Here is a 27289-nt window from a genome sequence, read left to right on the forward strand (position 1 = left end):
AAGTGCTTGAATGTTTTATGAACCTTTATTACCTTTGTAAAAGGTAGAAAATTCTAAAGAAAAGTTTCAAAATTAATCCCACCCAATTCTTTCCTTACCTGTCCACCCCTCCCTTCCCCCAACACTGATGTATCATAGATCTCAGCCTTCCATGTGGCACAGGGTGGGAATGTGTGAATCCAGACATTACAGTTCTCTCCAAAGCTCACCTCCATGTGTTACACAGAATATACTTGTTGCCATGAACAACTGATGGAAAAAAATGCATCGTAATGTTGCATGTGGTCTTCAGCCTGGTTGGTTAGGGAATGGTGCGGCTAACAAAGCCAAGGTTGCAAACGATATCCACATGTAGGTTCAGTAAGTGTTAGGAAGTCAGCCTGAATTTGTATTCATCATTTGTAATCTTTCTGGTGACAGGACAAGATGTGGAAAAGTCAACATAAACCCATATTAACTAGTGAGGACACCTCTTAAAAGGTAAATACTGACAGTGGGCTCCAGTCTCTTGATTGTATTTTGAACACACTTGTGTAAATGCATAACCACAGTTTATGTATTTCTTTGCCAGTCAGTCACACTAAGTTGAGTCATCAATGTTTCCCAGAGAGAAAACGTAGGTTAGCCAGGTATTTGCAGCAACACCGCCTGTCTGCACTCTGTGGGACCAGTGTGATGGTGAGGAGTGTGGGACCACGCAGTTCTCAGTTTCTGGTATTTAATTCTCATCTTCAGCCATCACACCAAACACAAATAAAAGTAATGTGGCAGAATGAAGGTTTCTCAACCTTACTGTGCTTGAAGAATGACTTTTCATTTACTAATTTTCAGAAAAGGCAAAAATAAAAGGAGAAAATCAAAGACTGAAGAAAAACAGAATAAGGACTTATAATGTGACCACATTGACAGTTATATAAATATCTCTAAAACTGGAGAATGTGATTTCAATCTAAAGTAAAACGTCTATTTAAAATGCTCAAATAACTCACACCACAGAGATGTATCATTTTTTTGGCCTTTATATTTTTTCAAGATATTATAAACCTAGTAGTAATAAGATTGGGACAGAATATTCTGCTGTATCTATGGAATATCTCAGTATATTTTATATATTCACCAAGTATAAATTTACCTAACCAGAACTCAAAAAACCAGCTAGTGATTCGTGTCTGACTCTCTGCAACCCCATGGACTATACAGTCCATGGAATTCTCTAGGCCAGAATACTGGAGTGGTAAGCTAGTCCCTTCTCCATGAGATCTTCCCAACCCAGGGATCGAACCCAGGTCTCCCGCATTGCAGAAGGATTCTTTACCAGCTGAGCCACCAGAGAAGCCCAAGAATACTGGAGTGGATGGGTAGCCTATCCCTTTTCCAGGGGATCTTTCTGACACAGGAATCAAACCGGGGTCTCCTGCATTGCAGGCGGATTCTTTATCAGCTGAGCTACCAGGGAAGCCTAGTGATTCTCAGGAAAGATTCAAATATAGTATCTATTCAAAAGCCAAACAAGCAACCAAAAAAAGGAAAAAAACAGAACTTTGGACACAGTGCCTGGGGAATAATGGAAGTGAACAACTGCCTTAAGGTAGTGCTGTGGTTCTAAGATGACAGTGGAAATAAAGTATGAGGACTTATATAAATAAAGCTTCAAAAAATAAGTCATACTTCCATTTCAGTAGAATGTTATTTATTTAAATATGGCTTACAATACAATTAATTTTATCAATGACACTTCTAAACCTAAGAATCACTACCGAAATAGGATAATCTTATATAACCCATCCCAACTCTTGATCTAGTAATCGCCTCATAAATAAACCCTTTATTTAATCTTTCCTAATCAATTTCAACCTCCTCTTAAATCAAATTAACTTAAATGTTACGTTCTTTATATCCTCCACGCTTTCCCCATCTTTCCTAGCACATATATGATTTAAGCAACAAACATTTGCTTCAAGCCTACAACATGAGAAGTGCCTTCTGTGTACTTCTGGGACCCTCACAACAACCCTGTGAGGTAGGTATCATTAGCCCCACTTTACAGAGGAGGAAACACATACAGAAGAGACTGACTTGCCCAGTAGCAGAGCTGGGATTCAAAGCCAGACCTGCTGCTCTTAAGTGAGTAATGTTTAAGGTACTCTGGAGGAAAAACGAAGACTGCCCAAGTAGAAACTGTGAGTGTACCCAGAATTTTGGAACAGCTAGAAGGAGGTTCAGTAACATTAATGATTTCTTCTTCCTTGTCCCTTAACCACTGGAAATAGCAATTACACTATACTGTCCTATATTTTAAAGGTAACAATACACATAGCAGAGAATTTACCCCTCTGTTTTTTTATAGAAAAAAATGACATTACAAATAAGATTTGCACACATCATTGACTATGAAAAGACATAGTGTACTTGTACTATTCTGGTACTTCTGTTAAGTGGACAGCTACAAAGAAAACATAAACGCAAATCTACTGGTTACAGTAAATAACAGTAGAGTCAATTTTGTGGAGATCATGAAAGTGGGATGCTGCCCAGATAAATTATAAAACCTTTAAATCAAGGTTACTTTAAATCAAGAGAACATATCATAAACCTTTGTGCCTAAATTACAAGGAGATATATTCTGGCATCTACATGTAACTTACACACAGATTAAAAATGGTACCATAGTAAGTTCCCTATCAATCTTGAAATCTGTGATAACTCTGGAATACTCTTTCCCATGCAAAAATATTTATTGTACTTATTAAATAAAATCTAAATAGTTCATTATAGAGTGTTTAAAACCACGATTAAACACATTTTTTTTAAATACATTTTTTTATGTTTAATGGTCTTTAAGAAAAAACCTTATTTTGAAAAGTTATCATCCTTAGTTTGGTCCAAATCAACCATATTTTTTATGCTACTAGTGTTCTCCTAAAAGCATCAAGATGTCAAAAGTTTTGCAATCTAAATTCTTTCTTAAAGGTTTTTGAGATTCTCATAAACATTCAAAGCTAGCATGAAGATTTTAATGACAAAATGTGATTATATTCTTTTATCTATAGGAAAATTCTATACACCAATGGCAGAACTAGTGATATCACATGAAGAGACTAGTTTACCTATAATGTGTCTGCTTGTCTAATGGAGCTAAACATTTTGAATTCTATCATGTGACACTACCCAAATGTGCTCTATACTTTTAATAAAGTCTTAATTACAAACCTAACTTTTCCAGTATTAAAACTCACTAAGCTGTTATCAAATGATAAAAAGATTCAGTGTTAAGGCAAATACTCTTAGTTTACTGTTCAAGGTAAAATACAACAGAAAAAGCCTATTCTGCAGTTTCCTAGGAGGCAATTTTGTTCTGAAGACCTTCAAATTTTAAAAAGATTACCTCTAGACTTGCACAAGATGTTCTAAAATATCTGATTTTAAAAAGTTACCACTTTAAAAACTGCAAACCTGTAAGAACTACCTCATGAATTAGAGTGATACTTTTTTCTGCACTATAATAACACAGTGCTTACAGGGAACTCAAACAGGGACTCTGCAACAATCTAGAAGTGTGGATGGGGAGGGAGACAGGAGCGAGGCTCAGGACGGAGGGGACATGGGTGTGCCTATGGCTGGTTCTTGTTGATGTTTAACAGAAAACAATAAAATTCTGTTAAGCAATTATCCCTCAATAAAAAAATATATTAAAAAAAAAACACTTGGAAGAGGAAAAAAAAATAATGCAGTGCTTACTTTAGGATATATATGAAGATATTAAAATAGATGCTTTTAAACTAAAAATCTCCAGCTATCACTTGTACTGCTCATGAAAACAGGAATGAATAAACGGATAAATATAAATTTCTTTTCAGTGACCTTCAATGAATATGACTAGAGTGGAGTTATGAAAAACATGGTCCTTTTATTTTTGCCTTGAGAGTTCATAAAGAATTTTACAATTATTTTAATTATTAATTGTAAGGTTTCAAACAGTGTTCTTAAGTCTTAAAAATCTTTACAATCCCTTTGATGTATATGGCTACGTATTAACACAGACAATTCAGAAAACAGACAGTTGATTCTTCCCAGATGTAAAGAAAGAACTCCTGAAGTACAAAAAGCTAATATGAGATGCTAAATTTAGTGGAGTAAACCCTTAGGATTCCAGAGAGATTAATAAAAGTTTATTGATCTTATTTCTTAAAAAGAACATGTTTTTACCCACTACAGGTATCCCCTGCTTTTCCAAAGTTCACTTTACACCGCTTCACTTTTATGAAAGACCTACATTAGTACAGGCATACCTCAGAGATGTTGTGGGTTTGATTCTAGAACACCACAATATAGCAAACTACACGAACCTCTGGTGTCCCAGTGCTTGTGCTCACACACACTGTGGTCTACTAAGTGTATAAAAGCAGTGCACCTAAAAACACAGTGTACATACCTTAATTAAAAACGGATGCTGTTGGAAAACGGCATGATAGGGCTTGTGCAACACAGGGTTAGCAACAGACCCTCAACTTGTGAAAAATGCTGACAGAAGGAAATCCAAAGAGGATTTCTGCTTTTACAAAAAAGGCAAAAGCATTCAGGTTTTGCAGGAAAGCCAATATAGAAGAGTGGTCTCCCTGAACAACGAAAGTGGTGCCATCAAGCTCTTTCCTTGGGAATTACACTCAGCATCTCTGCATCAAGCCATGGTAGCTGTGCACTGCAACCGTAAGCATCCATGCTTTGTCTCAATTTATTTTGTACATCTGTTCGTAAGCTGTGTCCTACTTTAGGATAGTGGGGGAAACCTATAACTACTTATAACCAGCTGAAAACTGGCAAGCTTCCCAGTTGCTGTTTTATAAAAATGTCCCTGTCAATATCATCGCAGCCTGTTCAAGTGACAGACCAAATATGTCACTGCTATTAAATCTTGGCCTCCCCATCAGCTGGTTCCTACATAATCAAAGGCCACTTGGACTTAAAAGCTATGGTGGGCAGGGGGCGGGGGGGCGGAGCAGTCACTTCCTCTGAGAACTAATCTAATGCTCACAACTAAGCCTCAATGTTATTACAAACTGATCTGACAATTACAGCTAAACCATTCTGTTCTGTTGGACAATCTCACTAAACATCTATTAAATTAAGTCATTCTGAGACCATGATGAGGTGAGACAAAAATAAGGTCCTGCACAAAGCACAAAATATCAAACGTCTCTCTTATGCTAAAAGAATGACAGCCCTCACGTCCTTAAACCCTCGTCCCAATGATCCAGTCCAAAGCCTATAATATAATCTTCATAAGATCCTCTTACTGAGACACCTCAAATTCCCTAAGGCCTATGTTCTTTGCTGTGACGAGTAATAAATAAACTTGTTAAACTACAAGTATGTTTCTGGTGGTCTCTGACTGCAGGTATACTTGTCAATACTAATTGCAGAATAAAAACAGACTAAGTCTTCTAGGGTTACAAAATGACTCTAAAACATGGGTATTAAACACTCTAAAACATGAGTATTAATACTCATTTCATTATTCATAAGGAAGGCCACTTTGGATGATTTTGGTGTAAGATTTCTTCCATTTTGCTTTTAATGTCAAAACCATGCTAAAATGTGTTGAAGAATTCAGATGAAAAGCAGGTATTACTGCTAGTCATACTGAAAAGGCATAGGAGAAACCCATCTAGCCAAGCTGTTTAGGAGAATGAACAGGAGTTTATCAAGAGTCATTTCAAGTAGAGGCATGTGCAAAGTGTCTGCGTACATCCAGATTCAAAGGCAGTTTAAAACCAAGGATCCCATGGAAATACACAGCAATAAAACCAAAGGTATATAAGGAAAAGGTGAAAGAAAATAACTCTTGCTTGCTTTTTTCTTACACAACAGTGCTCATCATAACTACTGGAAAGACCTGGATAACAGGTTAGCTATGAGAAGAAAATGAAGATTTTAATATGTACTTTCTCACTGAACGTTTTTTTTAAATGTGCGCAAAACTCTCTCTTCGCAGCTGAATGTTTTTTTTGTAAGAATTAATCTGCTAACTTAGAACAAACAAGTTTCTATAACAGAACCAAATCTACTACAGACAGTAAAATAAGAATTCTGTCAAAAAATATTTTAAAGTTAATCTACTCATAACTATATGTTTAACACAGAAGTTAAAAACTATTAAGTCTTGAAGAACCTGAGGATAATAATAATAAAAAAGAAGTTTCTGGACCAAAGGAAAAAACAAAATATCTTCTAATTTGTCAACTATAAAATTTGCTTTTCAAAAAAAAAAAAAAAGCCCTATATACCAAAACAAACAAAAAAAATCACCCATTACTTACTTTCCAGATAAAACTGGAAGATTATCATGTCTAGGGTTGGGGACAGAGGTGAGTGCATGCAGTTCCCCAGGTGTCTACTGTGTCCTCCCTGGCCACAGAAGACATGCCAGGAACTTCAGTCTGGAGGTCTCAAACATGGAAGTCGCTGTCTGCAAAGGCACGTCGTTCCTGAGGAACGTGCACTGTGTAGGCATTCTGGTTGAGAAGAAACACCTTCACCACCACTGCCGTCTATCCGTGTGCTACACGCGTTACAATCTGATTCCCCTCGTCAGATTTACTTTTTGCAGGCTATGAATACCCAGTTACTCAACAAGCAGGACAAGCAATGATTTACACTTATATGAGGGGATCATATATGGATGTGAGAGTTGGACTGTGAAGAAAGCTGAGCGCGGAAGAATTGATGCTTTTGAACTGTGGTGTTGGAGAAGACTCCTGAGAGTCCCTTAGACTGCAAGGAGATTCCACCAGTCCATTCTGAAGGAGATCAGCCCTGGGATTTCTTTGCAAAGAATGATGGTAAAGCTGAAACTCCAGTACTTTGGCCACCTCATGCGAAGAGTTGACTCATTGGAAAAGACTCTGATGCTGGGAGGGATTGGGGGCAGGAGGAGAAGGGGACAACAGAGGATGAGATGGCTGGATGGCATCACTGACTCGATGGACGTGAGTTTGAGTGAACTCCGGGAGTTGGTGATGGACAGGGAGGCCTGGCGTGCAGCGATTCATGGGGTCGCAAAGAGTCGGACATGACTGAGCGACTGAACTGAACCGAACTGAGGGGATCATGCAGTTAAAAACCACAACTTCTATGTATCAATAAAAAATGTTCAGAAGCATGTAATGCCAGTGTTAACTTACAGTAGGAAAAGGAGGCTTGTGGTCTCCCTTGAGTCCACATGGTAAATGAGTCCACAATGTTTAGAGAGTATTGGTAAATACTCATGTTACATTTTATTTAGTTTTATATCCTTCCACCAACATTTGTACCAGAGTATTAGAAGTAATCCAAGAAGGCTGACTGTTCTGCTAAATTCAACCTCCTCTGTAAATCTCTTCTACATTTAATTCTTTCAAGAAATGTGGATTAATCACCCATTGGATTTTAACACATTTATTCAAATGTGACTGTAAAATAATGATGAAGGAAACATCACAATACTGACTACTATTCTTTTTACAGTCTAGACCTTAACAACAGTGCCAAGCCTTGTCCCTTTCAAGCATCACAGTCCTTGGCAAGCCTCCACCAGGACTAAAATTCTCCTCTAACATAGTGAGTCTGTTAATACCCATCATACCACAGGCTTCAATTTCTAATATCCAATTCCCCAAATCAGAACTGTATCATCTTATTTCCTCATGGTGGGATGACAGAAACTTTTCCTTTTTAAAAATATGGTCCAAAATATAAAGGGAAAAACATTTAAAACACATAATTGAAAAGGTTAATTACAGTAACATTTATGTAACATTTAATGATGTTTCTGCTAGAATTTAATAAACCAAATAACTTGCCTAGCATATACTCTTGAATGTTTGTGTCAATAAACCTTTTATTTTTACCCAGAACACCCTTGGTGATTTATATTTGTATGATATATTAAAACATTAAATCTGTAAAACTAAAAATATCCTCAAAAATTAGATTGACAAGCCACTTGAAAACTATGTAAATCAAATAGTTTTCCTAAATCTCTGAGAACTAAATAAAATGACCTGACTTGACCATTACAAAAAATATGTAAAATATTAAAAACACAAAACTTTTGGTTGAAGTATTTCAAAACATTCAGGGCCTACTATCCAGCATTAGTGGCTCAGTCATGTCTGACTTTTTGCAACCCATGAACGGTAGCCTACCAGACTCTTTGTTCCATGGGATTTTCCAGGCAAGAATACTGGAATGGGTTGCTATTTCCTTCTTCAGGGGATCTTCCCAAACCAGGGATCAAATCAAACTCCCCCACTGCAGACAGACTCTACCGTCTGAGTCATTAGGAAAGGCCCAAAGTACAGGCATTAGCTGGGAAAGAACACGACAGGGCCTACAGAGAACATTACAAGTGAGCACTGTACTATACGACCTCAAGAGGGAAGCAGGGTATACATTCATAAATCATGGAACTTACAATGCTCTTTACCATCTAGTATGTCCTATAACATCATGCTGTTGGCTCACTTTACCAGCTGGGCCCATATCTGCTCCACCTTATATAAAGATTTAGCTCCTACCCAGCAAATAAGCCTTACCCCAGCCAGTCTGTTGTCACCTGCCAAGTTGGATGGGACAGGGACAGAACATGATCAGGAAGCCCAGACAGATGATATTAGATTTCTGTGTTTAAGTCTTGTCTACTGTGACAAAAAAAAATATGTGGAATATTCAAGACTTCTAACTTAACTGCTGGTCACATTACTCATCAAAGATGACCAAAAAATGACATTTTACTGGGGCTATCACTAGCTCGCCCAACTTTATTACATTGCTAAATGGAGTCTGAAGTTTAAAACTGTGATCAATTTGGTCATTACATAAAATACCTGTTCTTTTCCCAGAGAAAAATAAATGTTGTCTTGATGAAGCTGTCTAGACACCAATTACCACAGTCTACTGCAATGTGATAAACAGTGAAGACTGAATAGCTTCAGTTATTTTTCAGTTATTCAGCACTCTGAATTGGTTCACCATGGGACTAGGCCAATTTACAAAACATGTGAAAAAATAAAAACTAGGGAAATGTTGAAAATGCAGCTTAAGTGTAAAGATCGTGCCATGTATCCACAGAAGAATCAAGCACAGAATCTTGAACAGTGGGTAGTCATTAGACACTCAGGTCATCTAACAAAAACAGAACCTTGAAGTGTCTTCATGTGTTCGTGCTCAGTCGCATCTGACTCTTTGCGATGCCACAGACTGTACCTCACCAGGCTCCTCTGTCCGTGGGATTCTTCTGGAAATAATACTGAAGTGGGAAGATTTCCTCCAGGGGATCTTCCTTGACCCAGGAATTGAACCTGAATCTTCTGTGTCTTCTTCACTGACAGGCAGATTCTTTACCACTGAGCCCCCTGGGAATCCCTTGAATGTTTCCATATGAGATCCTAGAAAACCCAGTTCTAAGTGCTGAGTTTTTTATACCTGAAAACATTAGAAAATCATGACAACTGTGTTTAAACAAGTACTCCTATTTACGGATGACCTGTAAATAAAACCTGTACTAGTGAAACACCAATGACAATGGTTGAAAAACATTTAACAAGTAAAATACACTTCTGAAACAACCATTTTTGCGCTTAACTAGGCAGAGCTAGGGAAACAGGTTCTGAAACTGGCTTTGAACCTGACAAATAGCATTCACTGAACACTTGTTATGGCACTAGTTAAGTGCTTCTTCTGAATTAACCCATTTAATTCTCACAGCTTAGTACGGTCGGCACTATTATTAATCCCCATTATATACACGAGGACATACCAAAGCAATGTGACTCACACAGCTGCTAACAGCTAAAACTGTGACCAACATTCAGATTCCAGAGCCTGTGATTGTGGTAATACGTAATACTATCTCTTTATAAACTAAGTTTTATTATGTAACAGGAAACTAATAAATGAAAAATTAGTAAAAATGAAAAACTAGTAAAATCAAAATAAGTAAACAGACATTTTCAAAAGGCTACAGAAACAAATCAAGGAAAGGAAATTAAGAAAGCTATACACAAGAGAAGGTGAGATGACAGAAACTACAAATCGACAAAATAATAGTGGGGAAAAAAGGAAAAATAATTGAATGAAAATATCTTTGACAGTCTAAACTACTTAATAAAAGGCATAGGGGGAAAAGAAGCATGAAGGAAACATTAGAACGCTGAAAATACTCTGTATCTTGATCTAAGAGGTAGTTACAGATGAATGTTTAAGTATGTAAAAATACCTCATACTGTAAACTTAAGATTTGTATATTTTACTGTATACACGTATGTATAATGATGTAAGAGTATAAATACTTTTAAATATCTTTAAAAACATGAGGTGGCTTTGAGGCTCTATTTACTACTTCAAATAATAGGATTAATTAAATGATCTACCGTCTTACCAAAAGTATTTTTAGAGCAAAGTGGCAGTATCTCATGGGACTTACCCTACCCATTTTAACCCTTGATAATAAATGTATCCACATGCTTGACTTTTCAGGCTTTTGGGTCTGCCTTAAAACAAGAAACTACAGGAAACAGACAATCTAATCCAGGTTAATTATTTTCAAATAGAACCATCCAATTGAAAAAAGCAGTGCCTTCTCAAATCTCCCTAACAGCTGGCAAAGCTAAACATGGCAAAATCTCAGCAAAGGAAAGCCTGATAGCTCACATAATAGCCTATTATCTTATCTTTCTAAAAAAAAAAAAAAACAACTTCCATAATTAACTCCACATATGAAGTCCTAGGGCTTCCCAGGTGACACTACTGATAAAGAAACAGCCTGCCAATGCATGAGACGTAAGAGATCCAAGTTCAATCCCTGGGGTTGGGAAGATTCCCTGGAGGAGGGCATGGCAACCCACTCCAGTATACTTGCCTAGAGAATGCTATGGACAGAGGGGCCTAGAGGGTTGCAAAGGGTCCTTAGGGTTGAAAAGAGTTGGATACTTCTGAAGTGACTTAGCACACATGATGATGTCCTAATTTTCTCCCTGGCTCCTTTATAGAGCTATATACAATAAATCCAATCCTCAATTCAGTTCAGTTCAGTCGCTCAGTCGTGTCTGACTCTTTGAGACCCCATGAATTGCAGCATGCCAGGCCTCCCTGTCCATCACCAACTCCTGGAGTTCACTCAGACTCACATCCATCAAGTTGGTGATGCCATCCAGCCATCTCATCCTCTGTCGTCCCCTTCTCCTCTTGCCCCCAATCCCTCCCAGCAATCAGTCTTTTCCAATGAGTCAACTCTTCGCATGAGGTGGCCAAAGTACTGGAGTTTCAGCTTTAGCATCATTCCTTCCAAAGAAATCCCAGGGCTGATCTCCTTCAGAATGGACTGGTTGGATCTCCTTGCAGTCCAAGGGACTCTCAAGAGTCTTCTCCAACACCACAGTTCAAAAGCATCAATTCTTTGGCACTCAGCTTTCTTCACAGTCCAACTCTCATATCCATACATGACCACTGGAAAAACCATAGCCTTGACTAGATGGACCTTTGTTGGCCAAGTAACGTCTCTGCTTTTCAATATGCTATCTAGGTTGGTCATAACTTTTCTTCCAAGGAGTAAGCATCTTTTAATTTCATGGCTGCAGTCACCATCTGTAGTGATTTTGGAGCCCAGAAAAATAAAGTCTGACACTGTTTCCACTGTTTCCCCATCTATTTCCCATGAAGTGCTGGGACTGGATGCCATGACCTTAGTTTTCTGAATGTTGAGCTTTAAGCCAACTTTTTCACTCTCCTCTTTCACTTTCATCAAGAGGCTTTTGAGTTCCTCTTCACTTTCTGCCATAAGGGTGGTATAATCTGCATATCTAAGCTTATTGATATTTCTCCCCGCAATCTTGATTCCAGTTTGTGCTTCTTCCAGTCCAGCGTTTCTCATGATGTACTCTGCATAGAAGTTAAATAAGCAGGGTGACAATATACAGCCTTGACGTACTTCTTTTCCTCTTTAAAACCAGTCTGTTGTTCCATATCCAGTTCTAACTGTTGCTTCCTGACCTGCATATAGGTTTCTCAAGAGGCAGGTCAGGTGGTCTGGTATTCCCATCTTTTTCAGAATTTTCCACAGTTTATTGTGATCCACACAGTCAAATCCAATCCTACTCCCATACAAAAGCCTTTAAATATTTGAAGATGACAAAATTTTTCTTCAGATTCTCTTGTCCAAGCTGAATACTAAACTTCGCTGTACTTTTCCTCATGATTTCCAGATCCTTCTCCATTCTAATCATCTCCCATGATAACTATGCCCCATCATTCTGAAGGACTTCACTGGTGACTCAGTCACAAAATCTAACTACAAAGCCTGCAATGCAGGAGACATGGGTTTGATTCCCATGGGTCAGGAAGATACCCTGAAGAAGGAAAGGGTAACTCACTCCAGTATTCTTGCCTGGGAAATCCCTTGGACAGAGAAGCCTGATGGGCTCCAGTCCATGGGGTCACAAAAAAGTTGCACACGACTTAAAGAGACTAAACACACACACTCATATCATTCTGAAACATACATTTTTTACAAGTGAGGGATGGGATGACACCTCAAGAATTCACACCTATCAGCTAAAACCCATGGTTATTTTTATATGAACTCTCATATACCAATCTAGTAAACTCCAGAATTGAGACGGAAAATCTAAATACAGAACTTCACATTTATCTCTAATTAAAATTTTATACAATAATATTCTATTCACAAGGTTTAAGATGACACTATCCATTCTAGATGAGAATTTCTGCTTATAGTTGTGAATCACCTGTTAACTTGCAAAAGCCATCTTTAATAAAAAATATTAAACAGGAGAGAGGCCAAGTAAAGGATCTTGCAGCACTTTCTGCATACATGCCTCACAGGTAACAAATATCCAATGAACTTTTCTGGAAATAACAGTCAGTCATGCAGCTATAATGCCACAATCTACCATGACCTACAGATTAATTCAAAAGACTGACTATGGTTTAAAACAATTCCTTTATCTCCCCCTCTGGTAATTCTATAAAACTAGGGTTGTTTTAGCATGACCTATTTCTATTCCAAACCACTGGTTTTCAATGGAAACAGTAATGTCCCTTAATAAGCATTCTGTAAAGACTTTCCTTCTCAGAGTCTATTTGGATGTGCACTGGTACCTTTTAAAAAAAAAGTTTTATATGTATGGGTTATTATCAATAAATTTCATTTCAGAAGAGTAAAACAATTTTTAAAAAGCAATTAGTAGGCTTTACAGGACTAAGACCAACTGCTCTAACCTTTGGTGACTTCTGTTATCACAAATTACTTTTGTTTTATACAAGAAGTTTCTGTTGCAGATAAAATATTGAGCTCCCAGGTACGAAGTCTCCTGGACTCACCTTAATACTCTTTGGGCTTCCCTGATAGCTCAGTTGGTAAAGAATCCACCTGCAATGCAGGAGACCCTGGTTCAATTCCTGGGTCAGGAAGATCCGCTGGATAAGGGATAGGCTACCCACTCCAGTATCCTTGGGCTTCCCTTGTGGCTCAGCTGGTAAAGAATCCACCTGCAATGCGGGAGACCTGGGTTTGATCCCTGGGTTGGGAGGATCCCCTGGAGAAGTGCAAGGCTACCCACTCCAGTATTCTGGCCCAGACTTGGTCTGCATTCATCTTGATTTCCCTCAGTACTTCCTAACTGTTTTAATGTGGCAGAACACTTATGATTTAAACAGCAGCAACTTAGCCACTTTTAAAGTTATATAACCTAAATTGGATCTCAACACCATGTCTGTACCTTTGCCTGTTGAGAACTACAAAGAGGCATGCACAGTCAGGGCAGGGCTATCACACAGCAGCACACTGGGCTGCACACTGCTAGAGGAGCTCTGCCAATCCCTGTGCAAAGGCGTCTTGTGGTGGCTGGGCCCTTCCTGGGGTTCCCTAGAAACCAATTCAATAGTTAAAAACATCAAATTAAGGTAGATACACTTCACTGGGATAATGCAAGTAATGTGACATTCTAAAACCAGGCTAAGAAGGTAAAGTTCTCTCAGAGAGAACTATATTAAAATATATTCACTGAAAAAGAAAAAAAAAAAAAAGAAGCCTCAGCAGATTGATTTTGAGTCATAATAGTGTGTTTTGGACAAATTAAGACTATTTTATGACACGATTTGTTAAAAAAAAAAAAGGATAAATGACCAAGAAACTACCATTTCTTCCTTTAAACAGAAATTCTTAGTCTCTTATAACTAAAGAGATCACACCACTGTAGGTGCTTCTTAGAAATTCCCATGATCTGATTTAAATCAAATTTTAAGATGGCTTTCAGATACATAACAAAAGTGAACAAAGAAAGTGACTATGAAAAAAACAATATTTGTTTTGGTACTTAACCTCCTTCACTGTCAAACAACTTACTTGTGGTGATACCATATTTTACCTATACTATTTTTATTAAAGGATCTACCCACTGAAAATGAAGATGCCAAAAGCATACTATACCTTTACTTTTATCAGCTCTTTCCAATGTCCTGAATTTTAATTTTAAAAACTATACAAATCTTCATCAGCCGAGCTCTAGAGGGTAACTAATTCACTGGCAAACAAAAACTTAAGCCTCACTCAAACTGAAGCAGACAATTACAGAATATTTATTAAATGCAAAGATAAAAACTGACTGCCTAGATGACAAGTCATAGTGATCTGTTGCTGTCAAAAAATTGGAATCTCTATACACAAAAGAATGTCTGGAAATTGCTCTTAATTAAAACAGAATGACTGTAACAGTGTGCAGCCCTGGCATCCCAAGAAAGCCAAGATCTATTTTCAACAAGTTTTTGGAACATATGTGCAATATTTTAAATAAGTACATAGTTAAAACAAAGCTCAGTATAAAAACCTAAAATGATACTGTAAAACATGAATGGACCATAGTAAATGAATATTTCAGGATGCTACTACACTAATTTCTTCAAATAATTTGCTTTAGACATACATATTAAGTCTTCTTCCCTCTCATGATATACTCAGATAATTATTTACGTAGGAAAACATACCATGATCCAGTCTGTTCAAGGGAGCAGGGGGAAAAGAGCCTTCAATAAACGCTTCCTCAAAATAAGGAAACACAGGGAAAACAGGTTATCAACCAATATATTTATGGGCCCACATGAATGACTGGACGATTATATAAGATGTGCCCTAAGTTCTTTTAATATTAAAACATGCTATGTTAGTGAAAGGGGTTATTCTGCTACAGGCTATTTTAAAGGAAGCTGAGTATTTGCTTTTCATCTTGGGGAGAACACAAAGGATTCTGTGGAATGTTTTGTACAAATACATTAAGGTCCCTTAATCGCAAACTTCATGGTTTGCCAATTTTAAATAAAACATTACCAATAAAAAAGCATCAGAGACTTTTGAACACTCAAGACTTTGTAAATATTTCTTCACACAGTTCAGAAACACACTGCCAAACCAAAAGATCTTCGCAGAGGGGCTTATCTCATTAAAGAACCACAGTCACATTCAGTCAGGCAGAGATACACAGAGACTTATCAAAAATACTAACAGTATTATTTTCTTATGCTGTGTGTACTCAAGGGTTCATTTCCTCTCCATGAATGGTGTATTTTAAAACTGAAAACAGATCTTACCTCCTGAGTAAGCCTCAGTATAACTCCTTATGTTCATGTTTATTTATTTAACCCAGTATATAGCTTGTAACTCATTTGCAGTTTGAACTATTCTGTGTGATTGAAAACCTATACCCTATATGGACAGCTTTAAAGTAGAATGGCAAAAAAAAATTGAGAATCTACAGTTCTCTCTACCCAATACTTCTCTTCTCTCCCTACAAAAACCTTTATTCTACAATTTGATCATCACAGCTCAGGAAGACATTACATCTATGCTGATGATACTTTTAAAACATAAAAGAGGCAGTTTAACATAACGCTTCAGAGTATGAACTCTAGAGTTGAGAGGGGTTCAAATCTGAGCCTCACCTCTTACAAGTTATATGGCCTTGGGGAAGTTCACTTTTTTCTAAAACGTGGAATAAACTATATTTATCGCATAGGGGTAATGGTAAGATTAAATGAACTACTTAGAATAAGTGTAATGTGTCAGTTATTGTTGCTAAAATCAAGAAGGTAAAACAATTCATACTAAAGCTAGTAAATTGGATTCTTTTTAGTATATATTATGTTGGCAGACATGGGGTCACTAAGAGTCAGATACAACTAAGCACAAAAAAATAAAATTTCACTTCTAATTAAAATTAACTACAGTATTCTTATTGGTTCTGTATCTCCAATCTTTCTTATTTTCATTTTAGTCACAAATGATCTGTTTCTAACTTTATATTGATAAAAGCACACTTCTAAGACTCTCACTGACTCTTTCCCCCAATACCCAACATTTTAAGTTTGTGAAAATAAACTTTAAGAAGCATGAGGGTAGGAAGACATCATACTTTATTTTTTAAAAATGTGTTCTACCTATGATAGCATGAATACAATATATGCTCACTAATAAATGGATCTTAATGCCTCTATTTCACTTGAAGTCAAGTGCATAAACACCTACAGGCTCATTTAGACTTATGTATTCTTGGTGCTTAAAGGTTGTTTTAATCCCAGTCCCTAAACTGAGTGCTGTAATTCATACTAGAAAAGAAAGATAAATGTGTGTAAATTATGCTGATTTGCATATGCTTTGGAAATGGGTGGGCATACACATAGTATTTCTCAATGCTGCAATATATTCAGCTTCACAAGTGTGTCCTTTTCCCATCTATGGAACAAATACGACAACCTCAAAGTAGCAAATCTGACAATAGATCGATGCTCATTTAAATATTAAAAATACTGAGTATTTTCTCTTGTGTAACGTCTTCTTTTTCCAAGAAGCATAAGAACAATCTCAGTAAGGACACTCACTAAAAAGCAACTGTAAATTCTGTACTCAAAAGTACCATATAATGGCCTCTGCCACACACAGGGATCCTGTAAGCTTACAGCTACAAGACATTAAGAAGATATGAGCGCTGTCTTCAGATACTTGAAGAGCTGCCATGTAGAAGAGTTCAGATTTAATTTTTTGTGTTCCAGAAGGCAGGACAAGTTATGAGAAAGAAGGCTTCTGATTTAAAGAAAGAACTTTCTGAAAATTAGAGCTACATAAAACTGAACCTCTTTTGAGAGGTTCATGTGAGGTAGTGAATATCGTATGGGCTTCTCTGGTGGCTCAGTGGTAAAGAATCTGCCTGCCAATGCAAGACACTCGGGTTCAATACCTAGGTAAGGAAGATCATCTGGAGGAGGAAATGGCTACCCACTCCAGTATTCCTGCATGAGAAATCCCATGGGCAAAGGAGCCTGGTGAGTTACAGTCCACAGGGTCGCAAAGAGTCGGACACAACTGAGCGAGTAACCACGCACGCATAGTAAATACTGTATCAATAAAAATGTTTTGTGAGTAGAAAAATGGTTTGGGGGAGTGATGTGGGAAAGTATTCGATAAACAGCTGGACTACGTGCTCACAAATATCCCCTTCAATCAAAATGTTGTTGGATTTCCTTAACTTAATCCCAGGTGATGGTCTGATGCACAACACTAACACGCCGTGGAAGTGTGCTTACCTGCCTGACGTCATAGAGCCTATCGCACCTTCATAAAGGGCAAGAGGCATTTTAAAAGCCTCCTATTTGCTTAACTTGGGGATTCCATTTTCTATGAATAGAACTAAATTAAATTCACTTCACTTTGTTAAGAATTTCACCTCATCCCTTGAGACAACTTGAGTGCCATAGTGCCCTGATCCCAAACCCACCAAGTGAATAGGAAAATTATAACAACACTGGTTTCATTACTTTATAATCATGTCTAAAATTCAGAAAATTTAGAAAAATGAGGAATGATAGTTTTCTGTCAGATAATTAGACCCTAACAACCCATCCACTACACCAGATCCACTATCAGAAGTACTACTTAGGTGGTATAATTAACTTGGTTGACTGTATTTCTATTTCTTATGTACTCACTAAGGTACTAAGAAAACAGTCATGACCATAAACCAAATATAACACTGTTTACAGGAAGACAACAACATGAGTAAGCTACAATACTGATCCTAAAAGCACATGGAGGTTCACTGCATTTTTGTTCATTTTTAAATATTCATAGTAAAAACTTAAAAAGAATACCCACAGCAAATATAAAATTCAACTCTCAGTTAATACAGACATGATATTGGTCTGTTTTTTAAGCTATATGAAGAACAGGTTATGATTCAGCATTCATGTAATTTTATCCAAATTCACCTGGACTCAAATTTGAAAATATTTACCTGCTAATTAATACCTAACTTACACTCTAAATCTCAGAAGAATCAAGTTCTTAAGCACTGTTTAGAAATAGTTTCATTAATATAACTGAAAAACACTTCATTGGCACTTGGGGTTAAAGACACTATCTTATATTAGTTTTTCTTCTTTATTTAATACAAGATGCATAGTCGTATTATATCAGACTTCATGGTTATTATAGTCTAGGCCATTGTAAAATTAATGGTTTTGATCCTTTAGAATTACATCAATACATAAAATTATTTGGTTTCCTCTATATTTCTTAGGATTTTCAAAGTCTAGAAAAAGCTATCATTGTTTAACAGCTAAGACTTCTCATAGTAGAATTAGGATAGGTGTCAAGTGATAGGAAGCTAGTCCTGGCTCTGATCTTATTTTACCTTGACTATTTCACTTAATCTCCTGGGTCTTGGTGCTCATCCATAAAAGAACGCAGATTAGATGATTTCAAAGGCTCCATCTAGTTTCTGGTTGTCAATATTATGACCTCATCCTGAGTATACCCCTTCAATAGGACAGGTATGATATCCTTATTCTAGCTATCACAATACATTACTGTGGATAAAACCCACAAAATGTGTAAAGCCAGGAATGTTTAAAAATTGTGATTAAAAAATACACTGGCTTGAAATACGGGTTAAATATCAAGAACACTAAACTTCTTGTCTAGAAAGCATAAACTCTATATGCTGTAAATAAAACTCTGAAAAGGTGTGAGAAACAAGTCAAGCAAGATAACTCACTCTACCAACTCTTGAACAAAAAAGGGCAATCTCTGAATAGTAATTTCTTGACACGCAATGTCTGTGGCACCCATTCTCTCTCTACGCATGTATGTGTAAGAGGAAGATGATACTTTTATGGCATAATGGAATCAAGAGTATGGAAGACAATGTACTCTTCGTTAATACCTGAGGAAACTACCTTCCTAGTTAATAATAAACCAAGATGTACGTAAATGTTTTTTGTGTCAATATTTATATTGAATATATAAAACACACAGTTAATTCCTTAACTCTAACACTATTAAATTCACATCAATAGTGCTGATGTACTACTGTGAGTTATTTCAACAGCCCCATCTTAGAAAACTAAGTTAATCCAAGTGAAAATATGGATTTCTTTTCTAGGATAGAGTAATTCACAGATGTTAGTTTATAACTATGAAATCAATAAAAGTAAATAAAAATCCCGCCAATATGTAGTAACAAATGGCCCATGTAGTATAAATGTGGTATACTGAAAAACCACCTCCTTTCAGAAATACCAATATTGAGAAGTGTAGCTACTGAGACTTTGGTTAATGCCTATTGAAAAAGCAATGTCAGAAGAATGTGAGTTATATAAATAAAATTATAGCGTCAATATGTTGGAGAAAGCCGTCCTGGGTACAAGGCAGGAAATGTGTGTGTATTTAATTTATAGCTCAAAATATTAATAGTAAAAATAGACAAAAAGTGATTGTGAACCAGAAAGAGTTCAGGTTTCTTTAAAGAGCCTGGTTGAGATGGTGTGTATGTAAAACAACTGAATGAAGATGTAAGCTGGTATTGTGGTACTGTGATGATTTAAACCACAAATGCCTTCCCTATTTAAATATTCCAATCAGTACTGTTAGGACACGTACCTCGGAGAATTCTTTCCTCATGGCAACGAAGAAAGTCCCAGATTCTAACAGTGCCGTCATCAGAGCATGTAGCAAATTTATTATCCGTGGGTGAGAAACTGTTACGTGAAGACACACAGCAGGGGAAAGAAGTCAGCATTTCACAGGTTATCTGCGCGTCTCAGACAGGGAAAAATAAAACACTGCGCTGCGCGATAAACAGGAGAGGGAAGCATCCAACGTGAAGGGCCTTAAAGAGACTGCTGTTAGCTAACAACCTATCTCAACAAAAGAATAATTCACAGTAGTTGCTTCTTAGTTTTCAATCATCAATATTCAGAGAACTTAATGAGGGTATTATTAGTACTAATGCTATCCAGACTCCCCACAGTACAGTATTTCCTATGGTATCAACAGAAAACATAGAGCTGATTAAGTATAGAACTAAACAAATTCTCTTTGCAATATTCCTGTAAAGTCTTTTAAAATCACATAGGAATACTGCTCAAAAAAAACCAGCATCAGCTTCTGCTTTGAACTTCATATAATGATAAGCTGAAAAGTTTCAGGCAGGCTGTTTTAAGACTAGTTGTTAAAACATTCCTTCATATGATGTTTCTCACTTATGTAAAAGGTTTGTGGAAAATGTTCACACCTTCTTTTCACGCAAGTTATCCCATGAATGTTACACTTTTTGAAGGAAACTAACATGGGGACATGCCGACTGTTTAAAGCCAAAGAATATGCTGCAAAGGAGGGATCCATTTCTTCCTCCCTGTAAAAGACCATCAAGTTTCTCATTTAACTCTAAGAACGCCCCTGAACTTCTGAACCTTATGCTTAAGAAAGGACCACTTTTGAAAATTCAGTGTATAGTCAGGAGAATAAGGCACAGTCTTTGCAGATGTGTGTTTATCCAATAAGTCTTTGTTAAGATTCTGAAAGTAGAAACAAGTGACTACAGTGGACGATGTTTCTATAAAGATGTCAACCTCCTCCCTCGTGTGGGTGGCACAACCATAAAGAACGCTGCTTAGCTTTCTTCTGAAGCTGCAGCATTTCTTCAAGCTTGTTTTTGAAACTTTTTCTTTTCCATTTCTACTATACATATCTCACTGATATGTAAAAATATACAACTTAATGAAAATATTTTAAACTCCCACTTATCATACATTTGCATTACTGATGTCAACAACAATGAATCAGAAGGAAAGTCCTACAGTCTTCTTGACAATGGTCTGCTCACAGCTCCAAAGCTTGAAAGAACCCGCTCATTAATCCATTAATGTTTGCCACATCCAGAGTTACTTGGAGACTTTTTAGCCCTACTATACTTTCCTTTTGAAGTCGTGGCATAACCAAGCCAACCAGGTCTTCACTTAAGCCTTTTTTTTCTTGTATTTTGTGAGAACTCTGAAGGTGTTTTCTGTAGGCTTTAGATTTTATTCAGTTGTATAATTAAAGACTGAATTCTTTATTTGGAATTAAATATTCTTATCTTACATAGTAGGTAATAAAAATGAATAACGTATACACATTATTAACCATAAATGAAAAGAGAAAACCAGTGCAAAATGCGGCAGACAATACATCTCTAACATATTGCAAAGGCTCATATCGGGACAACACTACTTCAGAAAAGTGCCAGCAAAATGGTGAATGTGTGAAAACAAAGAAAAATATTGTGTTTATAGGGTGCAAAAAGTTTCCCAGAATCTGACAGAACCCATGCATCTCTGCACCCAGAATACACTTAGAGAATAATTTAACCATGACAATAGGGACTACAGAAAATGGTATATTGTGTATAAACCTGGCCTCTCTAATCGCCTCCTTATGTGCCTGGAACATCTTGACGTTGTTCATGTTCGACTGCCAATATTTCACATATCCTCCGTGGTCTGCTGTCAACATCCACATGTCATTATGTGACCAAGTCATGGCTCTCACTGGGCTATCATGAGCCTGTGAAAACACAAAACATTTATAAACATCATATCAAAGACAATACAATGGAAGGCAATGATCTGTCCAATTATAAGTTTTAAAACGCCAGTAACACAGAATGATGCTACCATCTGATGATTACTGTTACCTGTAATATTGTTTCAAAATTGAAAGTGAGTCCATTCCACAAGGTGAACTCCCCACTAGAAGCTCCAGTGACCAACCTTCTTCCTTCTGGAGTCCACTGGGAAAGAAAAAGACATTATACAAGGTCACAAATCCACAACCTTAATTAATTTTTAAAACACTCAGAAAGTCTTTAGAAAATATCCAACAATTGACGTTAAGTGGACAATACTTTCACTTCAGAATATGGCTCAGATTTATAAGCAAATACTTAGCCAGAAAAGAAATTAACACAGTCCAAGGAAAACTCTAGCACTTGGCTCATTAAGTAAATTAAAAAGAGTAAGTGCATTACAATAACCTGTTAAGTTACACACACCTAGGCACCCTAAAGAGCATTTCAAAACAGAATATCTGAAGATCTACTTTTTCTAGAATACATGGAAGATCATCATACTAATAAATAAGATCGTCAGTCACCAGAAAAACTCAGAGACTGAATGAGTGAAAGATTTGGTTTATTACAGCTGCTAGTGGACCTTTGGGCAGAAAAGTTACCAGTGTTTTATGAAAATAACAAAACAAAACAGTATAACAATAAATATCAATTTAAGGAAATCAAGGCTATCAAACTTTTCCTGGAAACTAAATGTACAATACATATAAAGTTCTTCTTCATTCACAATATCAAGCAGTGACAAGTCTCATGCTAATCTAGCATCAAACAAGAAAAAAGCAATACAACAGAGGCATGACTAACAGTACCCCAGTATTTCAACGTCACAATCTGCATTCTGAAGGAATCTGTGGCATATGCTTATCAACTCAAAACGCAACGTACTTTTTCTTTTATTTTCAAGTTTCTATGACAGATTACACACGTTTTCCATAGATGTAAACACAAGAAATATCAATACAACAATCCTACATTCCCCCGTAAAAAGTGTGACACAGGGCTGAAAAATACAAGGGTGCTTATAGGATGAGACATATGAAATCAAGTTTATTTGGTAAATTACACAGATACACATGACAAGCCAGCCTTTTACTGCTTACCTGAAGATCACGATTTTGATATCATTTTAAAAAACCCTTCTACTTTCCTAGTTTCTGCTATCTGCTATGGATCCCAACTCAGTAAAGACTACAGGCTACCACCCTGTAGACACAGGACCCACAGTCTTTATGTCTTTAACGCCTGTAATCTGGACTTGTCTTCACTATGTGCAAATTTCCTAAGACCTTATAGCTTGATTCCCAAATGAGCAATTTACCCATCTAACGAGATACAGCACATGGAATGCTCAGATTCTATTCACCTCAAAAAGGTTTTCTGTGTTATGTTAATGAGAAATTAAAATTAGCTGCACATCATACTCCTTTCACCAAATCCTCTGCCATACAAAATTACACTACAAATTGGTTGGCTCTACTAACACAAAAGCCATTCAAATAATGTTCCTTTTCTAATGTTTTCTACTGTAATAGGCCTCCGAAACAAAGAGGAGGCCTGACTGACTGTCACATTTGTATGGAGCTGAAGCCAGCATCTCTTTCAGCCCTCTGAGTTCTCTGGGCTGTCTATCACACCTCTCTAATAAGAAGACCTGCTTATTTTGCTCATTTGCCACAAATGTCTTTCCTCTGTCCCATTATTTTTTCAATTCTTATTCACTCAACTTTGACTATTAACTATCTTATGTTTCTGGACTTGATATACGGCTAACCAACAAGTACTTTCTTACTAGCAAAACACATACACAAAAAGATTATACTATCATCTATAGGAATATTAGCTGGATGCCTGGGACACAGAGATGGGAAGACTTCTTTATTACAAATCCTTCAAATTTTAATAATCTGAACCATGTCAATGTACTGTTTATTTTAATATTATATTTTAAAAATTTTAGCGAAAATGTATTGAGTACCCACAATGTACCTTCACTGATGACAACTATGGTCTACCTTTGGACTTCAGCTCTTCTTGGGTGTTTCCCTTCCCAGTAACCCTAAGAGTTTTGATTCACCTTGAGATGCTGTTCTCTCAACTGCAACAGAACATTTCTATTCAAGAGCAAGTCAGACACCTGCTGCAATATATATCCATGGCCAGCTCAGAGAGAATTCTACAGAAATTGCAACATAAAAGCAATCCAAAAGTACTACCTTACTAAACGTGGATATAATAGATAAACTGGATAGTCCAAAATAAAAATAAAAGCAATATACTGATTTTTATCCCAGTTATATATTTTAAACACTGCTTCATTTTCTTTGTCCTATTAAATATATTTGCAGGTTAATTTTTCAAAATTAATTTTTCCAAAAAGTATCAAACAGAATACTTACCCTGACAACAAATACTGGACACTTTACTTTATTTGTTGATGTTCGAACAAACTTTGTTGTTACTGCATTCATAGGATTATTCAACATCCCAATAGGTGGAACCAGCTACAAAAAAAGAGAATTAGATTTAAAGAGCTTCTGATCATGCACAGGGTATAAACCAGGGACATGGTAAGGTAATTATTTCAACATTTAAAGACAAATTCAGGACCATACAGGACAGTATTGTAATATATTAGTCTATAGTAATCAAATGAAGAAAATGAAAGTACAGGAAAGTTAAATGCCTATTATTTATTACTAAATAAACAATAAAATCAAGGGCCAGATTTCCCAAATTACTTCTCAAAGTCAACACACTTAAACATATTCATAACAAGCAAGGTTTAAAATTAACTTCTCTATTATAAGGACTCTTAGGCAGTGCAACCTTTTGCTGGACATTGCTTTAAGCCCCAAATCAAAAGTTCATCCATTATCAGATTAAAAGAAAAATTTAAATGCAGGTTAAAAAAAAAAACATGGTTTATGCAGATACACTATCCTTTCAGGAATGTTTTAATTATTAAAAAAAAAATGTAAAAAGAAAAGTCCATGTTTACATTAGAGATCTCATAGTTCCTAGGTCCAAGCAAAGAGGTTTTTATTAAACAAATATGACATATCTTATACTTACATCATTATAATAACCTGCATCAGGCTGAATTGCTCGCATATCTCTCTGGTCTCTTTGCCATATTCTATTCTGTTAAAAATCAATCAATCAATCAATCAATCAATATATAGTCTATACTCAACTTGAAACTTAAGTAAATATTTACAGAATGTAAGCTGTCATCAAATGGGGAAAAAGAAGAATAAAACTTTTTCACTATGTTCTAAAACATAGATAATAGTATTTATCTTAAGAGATTTCCCCCTTTTCCTACTGACATTGTTTAGAATTTCCTCTCTTTGCTCATATTATGCCCAACCAATCATCCAAGATGCTGGTGACCCCAACACATTCTCATAGACAGACATTCCCAATTCCTTCAAATTCCTCAGCACAAAACAATTCCTCTTATCCTGGTCTTGGTTTTCTTAACTCCTCCCAAACTCTCTTAGTCTAGTTTTTCAACTGAAACATCTGAAAAAGCCTTAATCTACCTTTACCTCTGAATGAATATTTTTCTGCTAAGTCCCTGCAACATACAAATTAGGCATATAGGTCTTTCAGCAATTTGTCTCAGGTAATGAGAAGGCAATGGCACCCCCCTCCAGTACTTTTGCCTGGAAAATCCCATGGACGGAGGAGCCTGGTGGGCTGCCGTCTATGGGGTCGCACAGAGTCCACAGAAGACACGACTGAAGCGACTTAACAGCAGCAGCAATGAAAAGCAGACAAATTTTCTTCATAGGAAGCAAAACAGACCAAAACCCGATTAAAGTGGAGATGGTAATAAAAAGCAAAGGGACTTAAAAAAGGTTAAGATAAATGAAGAACTCACGGGGAGATGTGTCAAGCTGACCCAGGCTTAGGTAGACCCCTACTCTGCCTTCACACGCCCTATCAGAGCCGTATCAGAGTTTCACCCGACAAGACTGTAGCACATGCTCAATCCTCTAAGTAAACAGAGGCCCTTTCCTTGAGGGCCTTGAAAAGTCCAGCGTACTGGACACACACATCACTACTCTGAACACATGTTCTCATACAAATATCCTTATATTGGTAATCTCTTAACATTTTACATACACTACAAGTTTAATGAGTGCTTTACAATTGGAACAAAAGTACTCTGATATATGTTGTGAACCTTTAGAACAAAGTGTATTTTTAAACTAGTGTCTTTAAAATTTTTTGAAATTATTCATGCATTCAAAGGGAAAAAAAAACCCACCCAGTACTCTACTTAATTGAGGTTACTGGCCTCATTTGAAATGTTATTTCATCCTCCTAATGCAAAAAACACAGGTATACTCATTACCCTACATTTTAAAACTTTTCTTCTTTTTAAAAAACCGAAGTTTGGTCATCTAAAGCACATTAACTGAACTTACCTCCAAATACTTAATTACAGATGGATTATAGTCTATGGTTTTTCGGTTTACTGCTTTTCTCATTCGTTTTCCATCAAAGGTAAGCTGCTGCATTGCTTGCTGCTGTGCAAAATCTGGTCGCTTATAAAACAGTTGTCGAGGTGCCTGGTGTTGGAACCTTGGCATATGGAAAAACCGAGGAGGAGAACCAATTTCTGTAGCCATGGCGATGTTTTCGTTCTATGACACCTGGGAAAGGAAAAAGTACTTTCACTACAAATATGTCAGCACTGTAACACTACCAGAAAACATTTTTAAATGAACATTTTTTTACACTCCTGTACCTTTTTCTAATATGCATCATTTCTAGCTTTTAGTCAACCTATTTACAAAACGAACAATTTGACTTAATGGCAGAAACCAGTTACAATTTGAAAAAAGGTCAATTGACAGATTAAGTGCTAATAAGTATTTGTTGTAGGGGTTTCCCTGGTGGTCCAGTGGTTAAGAATCCACTTGCAATGCAGGGCACACTGGTTCAATCCCTGGTCCAGGAAGATTTCATATACCATGGGACAACTAAGCCTGTGAGCCACAACTACTGAGCCCACGCTCCAGAGTCCAAGGACTGCAACTACTGAGTCCATGTGCTGAAATTACTGAAACCCACGCACCCTAGAGCCCGTGTTCTGCCATGAGAAGTCACTGCAACGAGAAGCCTGAGCGCGGCAACTAGAATAGCCCCTGCCTGCCCCAAGTAGGGAAAAGGCAATGGCACCCCACTCCAGTACTCTTGCCTGGAAAATCCCATGGACAGAGGAGCCTGGTAGGCTGCAGTCCATGGGGTCGTGAAGAGTCGGACACGACTGAGCGACTTCACTTTCA

The 27289-nt window shown here is 36.9% G+C and overlaps 1 protein-coding gene across 4 annotated transcripts in view; it reads right to left on the reverse strand.

Annotated features, from left to right (window-relative positions):
- The window catches only part of WDR33 (WD repeat domain 33), a 109798-nt gene that overhangs the window by 35381 nt on the left and 47128 nt on the right, over positions 1 to 27289 (reverse strand). For all 4 annotated transcript variants that reach the window (XM_086362435.1, XM_086362409.1, XM_086362418.1 and 1 more), the window contains 6 exons: positions 26426 to 26653; positions 25062 to 25130; positions 24386 to 24490; positions 22056 to 22151; positions 21774 to 21925; positions 19982 to 20079 (listed from right to left, as the gene is read on the reverse strand). In XM_086362435.1, the coding sequence (XP_086218561.1) occupies positions 19982 to 20079; positions 21774 to 21925; positions 22056 to 22151; positions 24386 to 24490; positions 25062 to 25130; positions 26426 to 26629 (724 nt within the window). In that variant the 5' untranslated portion in view covers positions 26630 to 26653. The remainder of the gene's footprint in view (positions 1 to 19981; positions 20080 to 21773; positions 21926 to 22055; positions 22152 to 24385; positions 24491 to 25061; positions 25131 to 26425; positions 26654 to 27289) is intronic.

Source organism: Bos grunniens, chromosome 2 (genome assembly GCF_055505025.1).
Source record: "Bos grunniens cultivar Pamir isolate PY7600 chromosome 2, Bosgru_T2T1.0, whole genome shotgun sequence".
NCBI classification, from domain to species: Eukaryota; Metazoa; Chordata; class Mammalia; order Artiodactyla; family Bovidae; genus Bos; species Bos grunniens.